The sequence below is a fragment of the Eurypyga helias genome, unplaced genomic scaffold, assembly GCF_000690775.1.
Source record: "Eurypyga helias isolate BGI_N326 unplaced genomic scaffold, ASM69077v1 scaffold6844, whole genome shotgun sequence".
In the NCBI taxonomy this organism is placed as follows: domain Eukaryota; kingdom Metazoa; phylum Chordata; class Aves; order Eurypygiformes; family Eurypygidae; genus Eurypyga; species Eurypyga helias.
Window position 1 is genome coordinate 286 of NW_010245538.1, and position 16,994 is coordinate 17,279.

The 16,994-nt window shown below is 47.6% G+C and overlaps 2 protein-coding genes across 2 annotated transcripts in view; one reads left to right on the forward strand and one right to left on the reverse strand.

Annotated features, from left to right (window-relative positions):
• Positions 1–17: 17 nt before the first annotated feature.
• LRRC48 (leucine rich repeat containing 48) lies at positions 18–14,994 on the reverse strand. Its single transcript, XM_010150103.1, has 12 exons — positions 14,838–14,994; positions 13,246–13,362; positions 10,986–11,152; positions 10,247–10,393; positions 8,922–9,041; positions 7,893–8,005; positions 6,427–6,601; positions 3,845–3,976; positions 2,561–2,631; positions 1,678–1,801; positions 293–424; positions 18–131 (listed from the first exon to the last, which is right to left on the reverse strand). Exons 1-12 carry the CDS (start codon positions 14,992–14,994, stop codon positions 18–20), a joined length of 1,569 nt encoding a protein of 522 aa, XP_010148405.1.
• A 1,874-nt stretch (positions 14,995–16,868) lies between these two features.
• Positions 16,869–16,994, forward strand: part of TOM1L2 (target of myb1-like 2 (chicken)) — a 53,902-nt gene continuing 53,776 nt past the window's right edge. Inside the window, exon 1 of the mRNA XM_010150099.1 lies at positions 16,869–16,928. Within this exon, the coding sequence (XP_010148401.1) occupies positions 16,877–16,928 (52 nt within the window). The 5' untranslated portion in view covers positions 16,869–16,876. The remainder of the gene's footprint in view (positions 16,929–16,994) is intronic.

A 16,994-nucleotide genomic window follows, 5' to 3' on the forward strand; every position in this document is an offset into this window, starting at 1 on the left:
CCCAGCCCGGGGCAGACCTACTCCGTCAGCTCCAGGGTCTTTACATCCTCCAGCTCCTCCTGGAGACTGTCGATGTACTGAACGATCTCTTTGACGCGGTCACGGTTTCTGTCCATCTCTGTTTGGGAAGCCTGAACAGATTGAAACCAAGCCGTGAATCCACAGGGGTCAGGGTCCCTTGCTACAGCACCACAGGCACCGGCAAAGGTTAGGGAGCCCCTTCCCTAGCAGCGGCCCCTCCGCTTGGGCCAGACCTGCCCGTGCCCCATCCCCCCAAGCACGAGGGTCTCACCTCCTCTGTGACAGAGGCCTGCCAGCGGTAGGTGTTGCTGAGGATGTCGCGCTCTCGATTATTGATCTTCAGCAGGCGGATGCCATGGGCCGCGTGGGCCGCGCTGACAATGGTGGTTTTGTCCTCGAGAAGCTGGGAGGTAACGTGACTGGATGAGGGGAGGGGAGAGGGCGCGCAGCCAAAGCAGCGGAGCTGGGAACTAGCAGCACGGTAACTGCAGTGCTCAGGGGGAAGAAAATCAGCCCTCTGTTTCAGGACAAAGCCCTGGTCATCTGGATGACCCCAGTGCTTTACCCTTCACAAGGATGGGTCTGGGCCGTGCTAGGGTATATCCCTAGTACCGGTGGGGAAACTGAGGCAGCACCCTTGCCCTCATCTGCGGGAGCAAATGCCGGGTGCTCCGCAACCCTGTGCACGGCAGGCCCCTGCGGGCACTGGTGCGGAGGCAAGGCTGCATATGCTCCAGCACACCCGGCCCAGTGGCTGCGGGAAGCGGAAAATCGCACTCGGAAGGATCTCTCGCGCTGGTGGCACTGGCTGTAAATCTTCATTTTTGGAGAGGTTTTTAACCGAAGTGGTGACTTCCCTCATGGCTCTAAATAGAGGGTGGCTTCGCGAAGCCGTAATGACTCTCCTCCTGCGGCCAAGTGCAGCTGTTGAACGAATGAAGATTGCTTCTCCGTGGAAATGGATGGCAGCACGGCAAAATGGGTGCACAGCAACGGTGCGTAACTGCAGCCATCTGCACAGGCCATAAAGCAGGGAGCTCCCCCAGGGAGGGAGCGAGGGGTCTGCTTTGTGTCTGTCAGCTCTTCATTACCTGGAGTAATGGGGGCTGGGATAATCTGGACAGAGCAGAACCATAGCAAATGCAAAACTCGAGCTGTTTAGCCGCTAAACGAAGGAGTAACGGAGGCAAAAAGGTCAGCGGCGTTGCTGACGAGCACTGCAGGAGGGTGCCCCAGTGCAAGAAAGTCAGAGCGACGTTTGGATTCTCCTGGGGGAGAATCCGAACGAAACCAGCAGCGAGTGCAGCAAAGGTGCTGCCTTGGTGCCTGCCGGGTTGGGGCTGCCGGGCAATCAGCCAGAGAAGGGAATTGTGCTGGAGCGAGGAGACAGCCTCGCTCAGCACCTCTCCTGGGCTGCTGCCGCCCGCTCTGGCAGCACCCAGGGAAACCTGCAGTGCAGTTATCCTCTGTCCTAGTCAGCAGAGATGGCCGGCAGCTCTGCCGTTCGGCCAAGTGGCTGGGGCCTCTTGGGAGGAGGTTTGGGCATGGCTCTAGCTGTCCTGAGCCTCCTGGAAACCTTGTCCCTTCTGAGAAGACACTGTAGCCCCCTACCCTTGCTGACTCCCTAGCAGAGATGCATTTTTGGGGTGCTCTTACCATTCGAACGTCAGCTGGCAAATCCTCGCCAAGCTCATTGTTGACTGATTTCTCCAGTGCGGTGATGGAGATCTCTAGCAGCTTTTCATGGTGATGGTTTTCCAGGTCCCGGCACTGGGTCATCGTACAGAAGATGGTTAAGGAAAAGGCTGACCACACCACTCACTTTTAGAGATTCAATGACCTCGTGTAATTAGAGAGTGAGTGTCCACACAGCAGGCCTCCACAGGAAAGAGCCTGGTGCTGCCAGAAGCTGCTGTGATGTCAGGATGTACGTTTTCTGCTCTTAATTGCAGCTCACACACATCAGGTCTCATCCTCCCACAGAACTGAGAGTGGGCCCAAATTCACAAAGGAAACTTGGAGGCCTCTCAGCACATAAGCTTCAAATATGCCAATTATTTGCACCAGGCCAATATGTATATATTTAAAGCAGTGTAACTTGTCAGTGAAGCACTTTGGTAGCCTCATCTCACTTTGCTTCACAGAAGACATTAACAAAACAGAAATTAAGGTCATTTAAAGAAACTTCAGCAAGAATTGCAGGTATTTGTCTGCTGTGGCAAGAACGTACATAGAAAACAGTCTAACCACATCTTCCCTGGGCTCTAACGTGGCTGTGCAGGGAAGAAAGGGGGAGAAAGCTGCGTGAATCCTACACACCTTCAGCACAGGGGAACTGAGATCCTTTTGTGCTCTCCAGAGCCTCCACAGAAAGAAGCTGGGCACCTTAAATGACCATTTCTGCAAAGTTGGGAAAAGGCCTTTTCTGTTGATTAAAAAAACGCAATTGAATTCTACCCTGACGGCTCCTTTCTGGGTTTAGGGGTGAGGTATAGTGCATCACTGGGAGGTCCAGGCCAACGTACTGCCCAAAGGATATATTCCTTTAACGTTTTCAATGAATGTTGATGCTATGGCAGCAACGTTTCTTTTAAAATCCTTGATTAGTTCCTTAACAGAGAGAAAGAGAGGAAATGTTACAATGAAAACTTGCATAAACATAAAAGGGAGTCAGGGAGTCTAGGAAGAAACTACAATTTATTATAATTTGGACTCGCTGCTGTTATTAGCACAGTCAGAAACTGAACTGCCTCAAGCATTTAAAGTGTTTTGAAAGTGCTGCAAGATTTTCTTTCCTCCTTCAGGGACAGAAAATCAGAATCAGCGTATTGGGAGGAAGCTGAATGACATCGTTACGCAGCGTCTGGAGCAAGCCAGCTGATCCTTTTTTACCCTAAGCAATGCACGGAGAGAGCTGTATTCCCGTGTCCTGCCATGCTGCAGTCTCCTCGTAGGCACGAGGAGCCGCTTGTCGGAAGCATAACCGATGCCTGGGCTCACTGCAGCTTTTGTTTGAGTCCTCAGAAACAAAAATTGCTGCTGCCTATTATCTCTCACAAAAAAGGCTGATGGAGAATCTGTGAAGTGTTGCACTTCAGTGTCTTCAAACAACAGTTCAAGTACAGCCACCCAGATCCTGCAGGTCCAGAAGGGCGTGCAGGGAGGAATGTTTCTGCTCATTCCATCCGTGACCGCAGATACACCAGGACCGATTCAGAAAACACTAGAAGGCACAAACCCTGATGCAGGGAGGAATCCATTCGGAGCTGCCGCTTTTCGACAGGCACATTCACACAAGTCAACCGCACTGCCCGCCTGCTTGTTGTTAAACAGATTGCTGCTTTTTTTTTAATGAAGATGCACATTAGCAGCCCTGCCCTAGTTTTTGAGGAAAAGTCTGGGGAGAAAACCGGCAGCTATTATGCAAGCAAATGCAGAAAGCTAAAAAACATAGCAATGATCAGCTTCAAAGAATTACACCTCTAGAATCCCAAACGCATACCCCGTGCTATGCAGTGACTTCTGCACACAGACGTATGAAACGACTGAACGACCTCACATCCCTTTCTCTAAGGTCTAGGAAATCAGCTTGGATAGATGCGAAGGGCATACTGCGCCTGGCTCCGAGATACGGAAATCTGTTGGGATAGATCTCACCCAGATCAACTCTGAGCAGAGAAAGAATAAGAGAAAAAACACTAGCCTGACTGGTAGACCTGTGCTCCCCTTTGTGCAACGGGCTACTAAACAGGGGTGCAGCAACAGAAAAACGCCCCCCCAGGCCCGGGATGGGAGGTCTCACAGGTATGTGCTCAACCCTTACCTCCAGCTGGTCAGCTATCCCCATTTCCAAGGTCATGAGTGCGTCTGACAGCTGAAATATGTCCTCCCTGTACTCGGCTCGTTTAGACTCAGCAATATCGTAACTACTGGCATTACGAATCTCATCCAGCCTCTAAACACAGAGATACATAAATTACTTACAGTTTGTGTTCAGCACTCCATTGCAATTTAATTAACTTGTTACATATGTGAGAAAAGTTGCCGCTGCTGATGAGCTGAAATGAAATGTGATGATTCAGGAAGTCTCCAGATTTACATACTGGGTAGTCAACACTGCTGAGGTGTGCTGCTGCGCTAACGATCTGGGGGCAATGCGGTGGGATCGGAGAAAACGCTTCCTCATCCTCCAGTCGGAAGGCTTTCCCCCTTCTCCGCTTCCAACTTTGTTCCCCTTCTGACAGGTTTCAAGTTAAAAAAATTAGAAAATCAGATTCTTGGCATTGCTGGCCGTGAAGAAGAGATTAACAGTTACTTCGTAGGAAGAAATGAGGCCTAAATCCTGATCTCCTCCACGTTAAGGAGAATCTTGATTGACTTCCGTAGGGTCAGGATTTAGTATTCTGAATATGGAATACCTATCACTGCCTGCCTTCCTCTTACAGCAAGGATTTATTGCCCTTCAGAATTGAATATTGACGTCAGTTTTGTATCAGACAAGATTTATGATTTCTTGGATCAAAAAAAAACCCTCTCGTGCTGAGCAATGTATTATTTTCAAGAATGTTCAAAATAAGTTAACAATCAAATGTTAATAGGAGAAAAAAACCCAACATGTTTTAAGATGTCTAATCCACTTTTCCTGAGATGGAATGGAACAGGGTAAAATAGAGAATTCTGATGAAAATCATTGCCAAAACTCGTGTCAGAAAACGGACCCAAACTTTACAGTGGTAAAAGGGGGGAAGGGGAGAGCAAGGTATCTTCTCTGATGTGAACAAGTTAATGTAGAAAGCTCCCCAGCCATTTGAGCCACACCTCTGGGAGCAGTAACGTCAAAGTTTGGGGCATTTAATGCTTCTTTACTCCTTAACCAACTTCAGAGAGCAGAGCTATTTACAGGTTACCCAAAATCTGGCCTCAGCCATGTTTCTTTGGGGGGGTTTTGTTGGTTTTTTTTTTTTGTCTGTGTGGTTTTTATGGAGGTTTTGGGGGGTTTTTTGTTTGGTTTGGTTTTGTTGGTTTTTTTAATGAGGACGTAGTGGTAATTCAAGTGCAAGTTAATGGAATATGCATATCAATCTTTATATATTGCCTTCAGGTCAGGCTGCAAACCCGTGTCCCGACTAAAGCGATGGATTCGGTCTGCCGGCATGAGTCAGCAAGGTTCCAGGACCTGGGTGTGGAGTGACTCAGCACAGGCTAGGCTGCCCACGTGTGACAAGGCACCTAAATAAAAGTGACCTGCTTTTGAAAGGGAGCCAGCGCTCGTGACTCTGCCCAGTGTCAGTTGTCAGGGACTCGCTCTGCTCAGCTGACAGTGTTACCAGGCTTTAGCTCCCCCTTATTTTTTCTGTGGAAACAAAATAATGATCCATCTATTATACATGGCCAGAAAGGGATCCAGCTAGAAGCCACCCCCGTGGCAGCCACAATGGGTGGCTGTAGCTGAGCAGAACGAAAACAGATAGTTTCTGCTTTAAAAAGACTAGAAATAAATTACAATAACTACATCTTTTTTTTTTGTTAAAGTTCTTTGAGCTGTTGTTGACAAAATGAACTGAAGCAGAAAATTACTCGAAAACAAACTGAATGCCCTGCAATCTCCTTTCTTCCCCATTTTTCAGTGAAGAGCTATTGGAGGCCTCAAAGGTAGTGACATTAAATCTGATAAATCTCTCTATATATATTTGAAATCAAATTCATCAAAAATATTTAAACTAAAAGAAAGGTTGAGCTTTTCCATTTTCTTAAAGACCGGTAACTTTTCTGGATGGAAAAAAAAAGTAAAAATTCCCACCATGTTTAGCCACTTTTTTCCCTGTAAAACCTTGAAGGACCTTGACCTTTGTGGACAACAAGATAACACGTTATGACGTGTTCATTTTGTCCTATGCTGAATTTCCAGTGTAGAAAAAGGCTCCAGTGTTAGCTGGCCGTGGTTTGCCCAAAGGGTTGAAGCTTCCATCCCCAAGTTCTTCTCCTACATAACGTACTAAAAGGCTTTTAACGTGACGTTAGTCAATGACACTGAGTTAGCTAACACAACAATTTTTCTTGGTATAGATTTATACTGTAAGAAACATGTAAAGACAGATCAGTGGCTGTGCCCTGGAAGAGGTTGCCTGGAGAGGCTGTGGAGTCTCCATCCTTGGAGATATGCAGAAGCTGCATGGAGATGGTCCTGGGCAGCCTGCCATGGGTGGCCGGGCTTGGACCAGATGCCCCCAGAGGTCCCTTCCGACCTCAACCACTCTGTGCCACTGGGGATCAAGTACCGATTCCTATTACAGCAGTGTCAATCCAGAACAATTTTCATAGTTTTAACGGAGCTGCCCTCATTCTCAGTGAAATTAAAAGCTGGCGTAGGATGTAGACAAACTGTGTATCACAGTATAACGTTACCCTTTTGTTCCGATCTTCAAAGTCTAGGATTATCTTCCTGCCTTCCTGTTGGTTGGCTGTTAACGCTTCATGAAGGCCTTCGTAGAAATCAGAGACTTCAGCTTCTCGTTTTTCATACTCTTTCAGACCGTAGTTAAACAGGTTCTCGCAAACTGAGACAAACTCCTTCCTGTACGTGACACAAGTCAAGGTATTTTGCCTGTTCAGTGAGGCAACAGCCTGCGTTCCTTCTACATCTGCAAATTCGAGCACCAGGAGTTACAAGCGACTGTGATGTAAACTCCCTGGTTCTTGCTGGGAGCAGCTCCCAAGTGTCCCATCTGGGGCAGAGCTGGGTCACCCATTCGCATCTTCTGCACAGGATTTTGCTACCTTAAGGGCATGGAGAAAGCTGTGGCAACTCAAGGGGGAAAAAGGCCTTGAGGAATAAAAGGAAATACATACACCTCTCTGAGTCTTTTCTGGCACAGCAGCGGGGTGAAGCATACCGCCCTATCTGTCTTCACAAGTGTGAATACAGTGCCTGCGTAGTTAATAAATACAGCTCTGGAGCCTACAGCCAGAGCGCGGAATAAACTACTGCCTTGGTAGCATCACAAAAATAACGTCAATTTTTCTTCTGCTATTATCTTGGCAATGGAATTGTTTCTAGAGTCTATTGTAGTTAAGCCGTGATGCATTTTTCCCCAACAGTGTAATGCAATTTTACGGAAGGTCAAGTTACTGGCCTTGACAATGCTCGATTAATCTGAATGAGAAAAGAAAAAAGACAAAAAAGTGGCTGCTTTCTGATCTCCCGTGTAGGAGCAACGATCAGAAAAAAGTGCTGGCCTGAAAACTTCACGTTGCCAGCTCTGGCAGGTTGTGAGATATGCGACTCATATCACGCTGATTAGTCTGTTCCTATCTCCTACCACTTCAATTTCAATATGATTTTAGCAACTGCGCTCTTACAATCTAACTGACAGAGATTTATCTTATAGCTCATTTTAAACTTTAAGTGGATTCCAGACTTAAAGAAAGTACAAAGCCTTGATTCTTGAAGGGTCAGGAAAGAAGGGCTACCAAAATTGTGTTTGATTCAAGTGAAGGAAAAGGAATATGGTAATTACAACGGGGAGAATTTAAAACGCCGGAATCTCATGACCTGTTGGTGATAGAAAGGAGAGGTTTTACAAATGGGATGTTTCCAGCTGGGTTGGCCAGCTTGCCAGTAATATAAACCATTTGTTTGTAGCCCTCATATTTCACGAGACATCAAGCCTTGAAGCTGTCAGGGGTCTCACGGTCTTGCAGTGGGTTTTTTTGGTACCGTTCCAAAACCGAACACAGACCGTCTCAGATCTTAGATCAATGTAGCTTTCAGCCCTGGACAAAAGCAATGGATGACGAGTCCCTGTGGATGCACCTCCTTAGCTCACAGCATTACAGTTTAGCTCTAGGTGTTCTAAGCCCGGGAAGGATATGCCTGCAGCAGGTCGCCCACTCCAGGGAGGCAAGCCAGCTTGGCAGCTTCCGTATCCTCTGCGTACATACTGTCAAACAGGAATGATCCATTCAGGTACTCAACAAAGGCTGCCTTTGAAGAGAATCAGAGAGAGAATAAGTAAAATAAAGTGTGCCAACCTGCTGCTAGTCCTCAGGATGTGTCTCCCCTATAAGCACTTGGCCAGCGGAGGAACACCGGTGTGGACACAGCGATACCAACACAATAGATACAACAAGTAGGTCACGAAAGCAGCCTGCAACGGGAGTGAAAACCATCCTGGTTCACCTCTGGCTTTGCTGCTAGAACTTTCTAGCCTAAGGATAGAAAACACTGTTTAATCCTGTATAAGACATTATGCCATACAACCACCTATTGCAAGGCTATTAAACCTTCCAGATAAGGAGTCAGTGGACTTTGGGGAGGAATGGAGGGAAGAGGTTCGGGTGTCCTCCCTGTCACTTAACCGCCTCCTGCTTTTCAGCCAGTTTGATGTTCTAGACGTCTGGGATACAGAGCCAGACCACAACTGAAAGCACCGTTCTGCATGGTCTTGTTTTCAGTCTGTACACAGGACTGCAGTGATCTCGGAAAGCCCTGAAGAGTTTAACCATAAAACTAATGAAAAGCATTAACTTTGTGTGAAGGAGAAAAAAAAAAAAGTCACTGCACCATGAAAATGCTAACAGTTCCCTCAGACCTGTAATTTTCTTAATCTCACGTCAGGCTGATAAGATCCTCGGGTATGATTTACTATTTAGCTTCGCAGGGTTTGTGTCTGTAGTTTCATTGTTCAGCCAAAAGAATTATGTTCCCCCATGTCCTGTGTATTCCACAGCAGTTCCTGATTTCATTCAAAAGATGAAATTCAGAGATCACAGAGATTAATCCTAGCCTTAGTTTTAGCACAGTTGATGTTAACCTCTCATTAAATCTTCAAGCAGGTAAGAGAGAAGTCAATAAGTGTTTTGCTGGTTTCTCCTGAGACAAGATACAACCAGCAACGTACCTTGTGGTACTCCAGCTCTTTCTGCTTTGCCTCTTTTTCCTCCAGCTGAGCCAGGGCCCAAGCCTCCTGGCGTTCCAACAGCTCAGTAAGATCCTGATACTTTAAAACTGCAACTTCTCGCTGAGAAATACAAGGAAAGAAAATATTTGTATTAGATTATCCAGAAATGCTCAACAAATCTGGGCATAAGCATTCGATCTCTCTGTAACCTGCACCTGAATGATATCTGCGCCTCCAATTTTTTGTGGGTTATTTGTTAAACTACTTAGGAAGTTTCTTACCCATTCCTCGTCCCATTTTTTGCTGGCATATTACTCTGCCTGCAATCAATGCATCTGAGCTGATTCAGCCCCCGGAAACTTTTCTCTCCCCATTTCCTCATCTTTAGGGTTGTTTTTTTCTTTTGTAGCAGGGGCCCTTGTTTTGACTTCTAGAATTTGAGCTCTGATTTGATCAGCTAGTGAGTTTAATAGATGTAGGAGGGAGGAGAAGGCTCTTTGGAGGAGTGAATAACAAGGTAGTAGCAGGGGCAAGAACCTAATTATTTTGAAACTGAAGCTTGACAAATTTAAGTATGTGATTCTATGATGTACTGTCTCTGTGAGCAGGGACTTGACTCAATGACCGGGAAAGCCATTGCAGTCCTCTGGTAAGAGCAGAGTATATTCCGAGTACAGCTCCTGCTCTGTGCCAAGCAAATTTACAATTAATCATGTTCTTTGGTTACTAAAAAATACCCAAACAACCAAAAAAAAACCCCAACAAACAAACCCTTCTTTGTTCCTTTAAATCCTGGGATTAGAAAACAGTCCCACGGGTTACTGGTGCGGATGCACTCTCCTGTTCTCCGAAATCAAGAGCAGGAAGTGCATTCCCTGGCACCTGCTTGCCCGGATACTCCTCAGTCCACTACTGAAACTGCACAGTGAGCAGCAGGACCACCAAGGCTCCTTTCCCCTGGATCCCTGTCTCCAGGCTGATCTCCCCCGAGATTTTCTGATCTCTGGGAAGGCTGGCACTCACACTGCAGCCTCTCCTGTGGCAACATCACCCAGGCCCCTCTCCCACACACAGCTGCCGATTTTCACAAGATCTGTGAAGACATCATGCCTCTGACACCTCTACCTCTCTGTCAGATTTGATAGAATTTGGCCTACAGGTTCACAGCTGTTAGGTGGAGGCAGAATAAACACGTCGTGTTTCTCTAAGCCTAATTTCTGCAGGGAACCTGCCCTGAATGCTAGAATATTGCTGGCATGCCAACAAAGCAACCGCTCTGTAAGATGCCGTTGCCTGATTCGAGCTGGGAATGCAGCAATACTTACCGTGGCGTCAGTCACCAGCTTGAAGTCCAAGTACACCAGGGCTGGAAGATGAGCAACAACAAACAGCGGGTACTGCTCATCGTTGCAGAGAGGGTTTCCCGTGAGGTTCAGCGTGCGTAAGTTTTTAAACCTCCTGAGATAGATCACCTGTGCCGAAGGGAAAGAGAGTAAACACACAGCCTTGAAAATTCCTTGCTGTTACTACAATTACATTGCGATAGGTATCCTGCTCTGCTGCCAAGCACAGGCCACATTAAACTCTACATTTCTAATGCTTTCAGGAAAGGAAATACATAAATTCACGTTGTGAATATATAAATGATGGGTGCAGAGAGAAGGTGGGTGGCTGGACAAATCCAGGTCTTAGATTGGTAAACTGCCCTTGAAAGAACCCCAAATAAATCCTAGTTTCCACTCCCTCCTTTTCTCATATGTAGCTCCTCATTCCTTTTCTAGCTTTCATGGGAAGCAAGAGGAATTTGGCCATAGCTGGTGATAGCAGTAACCACGGGCAGTAACCACGGGCCCCTATGGTCAATAATCTAAAGGAGAAATAGCTCTAGTAAGCACTTAACACTGGGGCAGCTTACCAAAACTGTAACTTAGGCTACAGAGGCAGTGAAATCCTAAGGAGAATTTTCGACTCTAAGGAGGGACTTGGACACAGTGGCAAATGTCAGTTTTAGAATATCTGATCCTTTGAGTGGGAGCATTTGCAAAGACAGGGAGCAAGACTCACGTCTTCCAGAGCAGTCAGGTTATTCTTCCCAATGGAGAAAATCTGCAGCTCTCGCAACGTGTCCATGTGCTCAATTTTAGATATTCTGTTATTGCAGAGGCTGAGGTCCTGCAGTTTGACAAGGGTATCCAGGCCTTCAATTATTTCAATATTGTTGAAGGACAAGTCTGGGGAAGAGTGTAGAAATCAAAAGTTTTACAAGCAGAAGTTAAATTGTTTTGAGCAGAATGCCCTGATTCAGATCTTGCATTTAGACTGGTTCTTGATTTAGGAGTTTATGTACAGTGTTCAGTGTCCCACAGGAAAGGCTCAGCACTGAATCCTCATTCCCTGGCTCGGGAAGTGATGTACGTATCTCCGCCTTGCAAATGTTCATGCAACTTAAACGAGAGGCACAGCTGAAGACATGCCATACAGAGCCCACATACAAAGCCTGAAAGTGATTTCAACCTTATGGGGAAACCCGAAATACAAGAAAAGAGGTAAGAAAATGCCCTACAAGGGGCGGGGCAGGGTGTGTGTGTGTGTATTTCTGTGACAAATCTGACACTCCCTGCCTTGTTTCTTGCAGACTCTTGCCTGCCACACCAGTGTCCGCCGTGGCGGTCATTCTCCTAGGACCAGCATATGCCAGTCGCGTGCTCATGTTTGCCTGCTGTCAATGGAGGTATGCAAAGGCCTACGCTCTGTTTCACTCATTGATATTTCCTCTTATCCTGCCAAAACACCTACCCTAACACCTACATTCATCATGACTAAGGGCACTGTTTGCGTAACGAGCGACTCAGGAGCCCAAAGGCAGTTGATGAGGTTACCAGCTGTCTGCATCGCCCCAGCCCTGGACAGCTAAGACATTCAGGCAGCAGCTGCTGAAGCGCTGCAGCCTTTGGGCAAACGAAACCCCTGAGCGTGCTTCAAAACACTCTGCTTACGTCGGGCTGATCAGCTGTTGATTCACAAGGGCATCAGTCATCTCTGCAGCAGAACGGTGCAGACAACTGGGCGGAAGAACTCAGACCTTTCAGGATGTGCTTATGAACCGAAGCCCTGGGTGCTATTTTCCATGAGGATATATTTGCACTGCCAGCCAGCGATGTAGCTGCAGTTCCCAGAGAATGCTCTAAGCTATGAATCTGTAGCAGCAAGCTCACCAATCTGCCCAGCATCAAAACCTGCACCACTGCGTGATATCAGCATCCTGGTACTTCAGTTGAAAGTAGTTGTGTAAGACTAAAAGGCTGGGTACTTCCTGGGACAACAATGCTGACAAGCCCTTAAGCATACTGGGGTGAAGACAGTGCTCTGAGATGCCTGCATTAGCTTTGAAAACAGAATACAGGCTGTATCTGGAGAAGCGTGGCCAGCAGGTTGAGGAAGGGGATTCTCCTCACCTATTTAGCTCTGGTGAGACCCCACCCGAAGTTCTGCATCCAGGTCTGGGGCCCCCAACATCAGAAGGACACGGACCTGTTGCTGTGAGTCCAGAGGAGGCCACGGAGATGCTCCAAGGGTTGGAGTCCATCTGCCATGGAGACAGGCTGAGAGAGTTGAGGTTTCCATCCTGGAGAAGGGAAGGCTCTGTGGAGAGCTTATAGCACATTCCAGTGCCTGGGGGGGCTACAAGAAAGCTGGGGGGGACTTTTCCCAAGGGCAGGGAGGGACAAGACCAGGGGGAATGGGTTTAAATGGAAATAGGGAGATGGAGAGGGGACATCAGGAAGGAATTCTTCCCGCAGAGGGTGGGGAGGCACTGGGACAGGTTGCCCAGAGAAGCTGTAGATGCCCCATCCCTGGGAGTGTCCAAGGCCAGGCTGGATGAGGCTTGGAGCAACCTGGTCTAGTGGAAGGTGTCCCTGCCCATGGCAGGGGGTGGGACTGGGTGGGCTTTAAGGTCCCTTCCCACCCAAACCGGTCTGTGATTCTATGATTCTAAATCACAGTGGTGTTTCCATAAATATCTCTGAAAGTCACCTCCAAATAGAAGTACAAACCCTGGAAACAACCTTGAAATCTCTGCTTCCTGTCCCTGCCACACCAAATACATTAAACCCAGTTTTTAAACATTTGAAGGATTGTTTTGCAGCTCTGATACTCAGGCATTTTGACACTAGACAGTGAAATGAGGAAACGCACAGACAGCTGATAGCCTTTCCTGGGAAAGCCCCTACCAGTCGTGTTTGAGAAGGAATGCAACATCCTGGCCTTATCGCAGATGGCTCTGCTTTGTGAAGGAACCCAACCTCACACGCCTGTAGCTTACCCAGCCACACAAGGTGAACCAGACTCTCCAGAGCTTCTATCTTCTCAATGATGTTGTTGTCCAGCTGCAGTTTAGTCAGATTCTCAAACTGCCACAGGTTATCAATCTGCAGGATATCTACAGCCACAGGAAAAAGAAATCAAAGAAAATCAGCTTTCATGTGAGACAGCTTTCAGTTTAGCAGACACGCTATCTTGCACAAGAAAAAGATGTCCAGCCCTACCTCCAAAATGATTTTCAGCAGGTTACGATAGCATGTGATGAGTGCCCTAGAGAGCTGAGAGGTCCACTGGCTGGGTGAGATTTCAGTGAAACAGCCTAGTTAACCTCCGTGTCCTGCACCAGCGCACACTGCTCGTCAGCGATGCCAACGAGTCGCTGAGGGGATGCTGACTACAGCCCTGCAGTCGAGAGTGGCTTTATGAATCCACTACTAGGAGGCCTTGACCTTCATTTTCCTTTCCAGCTCCAAAAGGGAGGTTTGGGATGAGACTCTGCTTTTGTCCGCATTTGCAGGCTATGGGTGGCCAGCTACTGCTTTTGTAAATCACTCTCCTGCTCCTGGGATTCTCATCACAGGAGAGCAAGCTGGGGTCTGCTCTTTCTGTGAAAGCTGCAGTTTAGAAGTAATCAATATCCCTGCATTTAGCTTTCTCCAGAAACAGTGTTGCAAGGGCAGGTCGTTAGGTACTACAGCAACACATTAGGACCAAGGTGACAGAAAATACACAACATTCTCACTCCCATTTCTCTTGCCCCCCCTCATAATGGCTTCCCAGAGGATTTTGCTCACTGCTCTCCTGCTATCGTTGTTTAGTGAGTGCAGAGTAAAGCAAGGAACTGCAGGCGCACAATACTCACCCCATTCTGTATTTTGTGTTTGCAGAGATACCCGCAGGATCAGGTAACAGGGAACCTGTTCTAAGGAACTCAACTAACACATGCAATACTTTGTTGGAGCACGCAACGAATAATCCAAAACAGATTCTTGCCCGTGAAATTACATAGCCCCCCCAGGCAATACTTTGTTGGAGCACGCAATGAATAATCCAAAACAGATTTTTGCCCGTGAAATTACATACACCCTCCCCCCCGATTCTCAAATATTGAGCCGAGTGTTCTTGCTTTTCATTTTGTGACTGCAAGTTTATGACCGGTTTGACAGCAAGAGGCAAGCTGTGATAATGCTATGGATGACCGGAGGAAGCCACAGAATTGGTCTGTAATCACCATTATCTACCAAACAGCTCTCACATAATCACCAGCGACGGCGGAGACAGCCCAGGGTTTCATTTGTCCACGTACAGAAGGGCCCCAACAGGCCTGTGGCCTGTAGGTGTCACCACAATATAAATGTTAAATAGGAATAGCAGCGACAATAAAGTTCAGCAGCTTTAAAGTTACCCATCAGCAAAAGCACCCAGCTCTCTCTAATGAAACTACTTCATGCAGGTACGACTAAAAATGTAAGTCCAGTTGTTACTGTTCACATAACAGATCCAAGCTAATCCTGATTGTTAGCCACTTTGTGCTTAATTCTATTACCCTCTAACAAAAGAAGAAGAAAAAAGAGCATATATTCCAGTACTCACTTCTACAACTAAGCTGTAGCTCCGTCACATCCTCAAAGTTAATACCTTCCCTTTTGGCAAGCTTTCCTATGACCTCTGGATGCTGCTTTTCAACGGCTTTTTGAACCATTTCATCATCCATAATGTTTGGCTCAGTGCTATTGTACAACTGACTCATTTTCAGATGGTATCAGCCTTAAAGGACAGAAAAGGAAAATAAATAAAATCACTGCCTGGCTACTGTTTCCAACATTCATTGAATAGGCATGAGAATTCCGAGGAAATCAGAGCACAGTGGAGCATTAAGAAGACCTAATCCTCACAACTGGTATCAAAGTCAGATTTTACTTTTATCCTGAAGTCACGGATTCAACTCTAAGCATAGCTTTACAGCCCCAGCACTCTAAAATAGCCAGGCATGATCACACACAAACTCCACGCTATGTTGGGTGTTTTCCATTAAAAATGCCAGAATTTGGCCAGATAAACAGAGCGGGAAAGAGGCCTTGTGCCGCACCTGTGAACAGCAATGGTCCATCACATGGCAGTCAGCAGCTTCATGAAGAGGGCATATTTGAAGCTCTGTGTGCCATTTAATCTAGTTTTGAAAGGTAAGTTTATACTAACCTGCCTATAATGAGAGAGGAAGAGACATGCATTTATAGCATAGGGAAATTAACAGTGGCAGTTTACTACATTTTAAACACAAACATAATAAAAGTGAAAACAGATTTGAGGAAGGAGGAAGATTAATAAACAATAACCGATTTTTGGAAGAAGGCGCTTAATGCAGATCCATAGCAAAGGCTGTCTAGTCCAGACACTACATGGTACTGCACACAAACACCTTTGCTTTGGGAAACACAATTCTGTCAGTCAAAACTTTCTGTCCCGGCTTTGTCATTTAAACACCCCTAATGTTGCCTATGTGTCATTTTAGAACTGTGCGGGGTTAATGACTCAGTACAAAGGACTTGAATGGTCAAACTTTTGCTGGCATAAGATGTCTATAATTATGGAAGACGTTCTGCTGATATTTTCCATAGGAGGACAGGAAGGATAAATGCCTGGGTTTAGAGAGTTCCCTCATCATCATGGCTTTTAAATTACAAACCAAACCTCTCTATTTGTGCTCAGTACAGACCAAGGAGTCGCAGGTTTTGCGTTTACACATCCTTGACCTGCCAGACTTTCCACTTTCCTTGTGTTTGTCTATTGTCTCTCCAGTCAATGTTGATTCCAGAAAGCTAATCCCACCTCCCTGCACCCAGTGGGTCTCAGTGCGAGCAGACAAGATGCTGCTGCTCAAAGCCAGCCGGAGCCCAGGCCTGAAAAGCAGCCCACGTTCCCGACACCACCAGTCCCGCAACGCCCGGGATGGGGACCCCGACTCTGCCTGTCAGGGTGGCTCTGACCCAGGTGGGCTGCCCCCTTCATCCCGAGATCCATCCAGGACCAGATCCCGGCCCCTCAGGCCTCTCACCCAACAAGGCCCCAAGGCTCCAGGCCCGATCCGCGCCCCCGGTACCCGGGTCGGCCTCCGCCTGCGCCTCAGCCCCGGTACCGGGCCCGGTTGACAAGGAAGCCCAAGTGCGTTACTAAGGGTGGACACGTGATAGGCTCAGCCGCCAATGGTCAGGGAGTGGGTGGGAAGGCTAGCTGCTAATCAGAGCGCGAGAAATCCGTGTCAACCAATCAGCGCCGGCACCGTGCCCTCGGGGTCGGAGGAGGCTTGCATGAGTGATGTTTCTCTTGTCCAATAGTATTAGAGAATGGTTTGGCCGTTGCCCAATGGAGAATGCCAGTAGCGGTGTCCCTGCTGTCCATCAACCGGAGGGCGTGGAAATAGCCGGGACTACGGCGGAGGCGGGTCCTTCGCTTGACAGTGATGGACATACTCTTTAACCTATGACTCTACAGGGCCTCCAGCCATCGCCCAGTCGAATGTAAGGAGGCGGGCCAAGCCTGGCAGAGGAAGCTGTGGTTGGTGTAGGCGGGTGCCAGTCAGGGCGTGGTGGGGGAAGGGGGGTCGCCCGGCCGCTGTTTGTTGTCATCCCAAGATGGAGTTTCTGCTGGGGAACCCGTTCAGCACCCCGGTGGGGCAGAGCCTCGGTAAGGCGGCCCGAGGGCTGCAGGGGGCTCCGGGGGGGACCTGGAGAGCCGGCGGGGCCTCTGGAG

Excerpts from the sequence above, each read along its gene's own strand:
- LRRC48 (XM_010150103.1), bottom strand. The coding sequence starts at position 14,994 with ATGAGTCAGTTGTACAATAGCACTGAGCCAAACATTATGGATGATGAA. Across the intron at positions 1,802-2,560 it reads ATTGAAAACGTTAAAGGAAT|GATGACCCAGTGCCGGGACC; the intron begins ATATCCTTTGGG and ends CATCTTCTGTAC. Across the intron at positions 132-292 it reads AGGCCTCTGTCACAGAGGAG|GCTTCCCAAACAGAGATGGA; the intron begins GTGAGACCCTCG and ends CAATCTGTTCAG.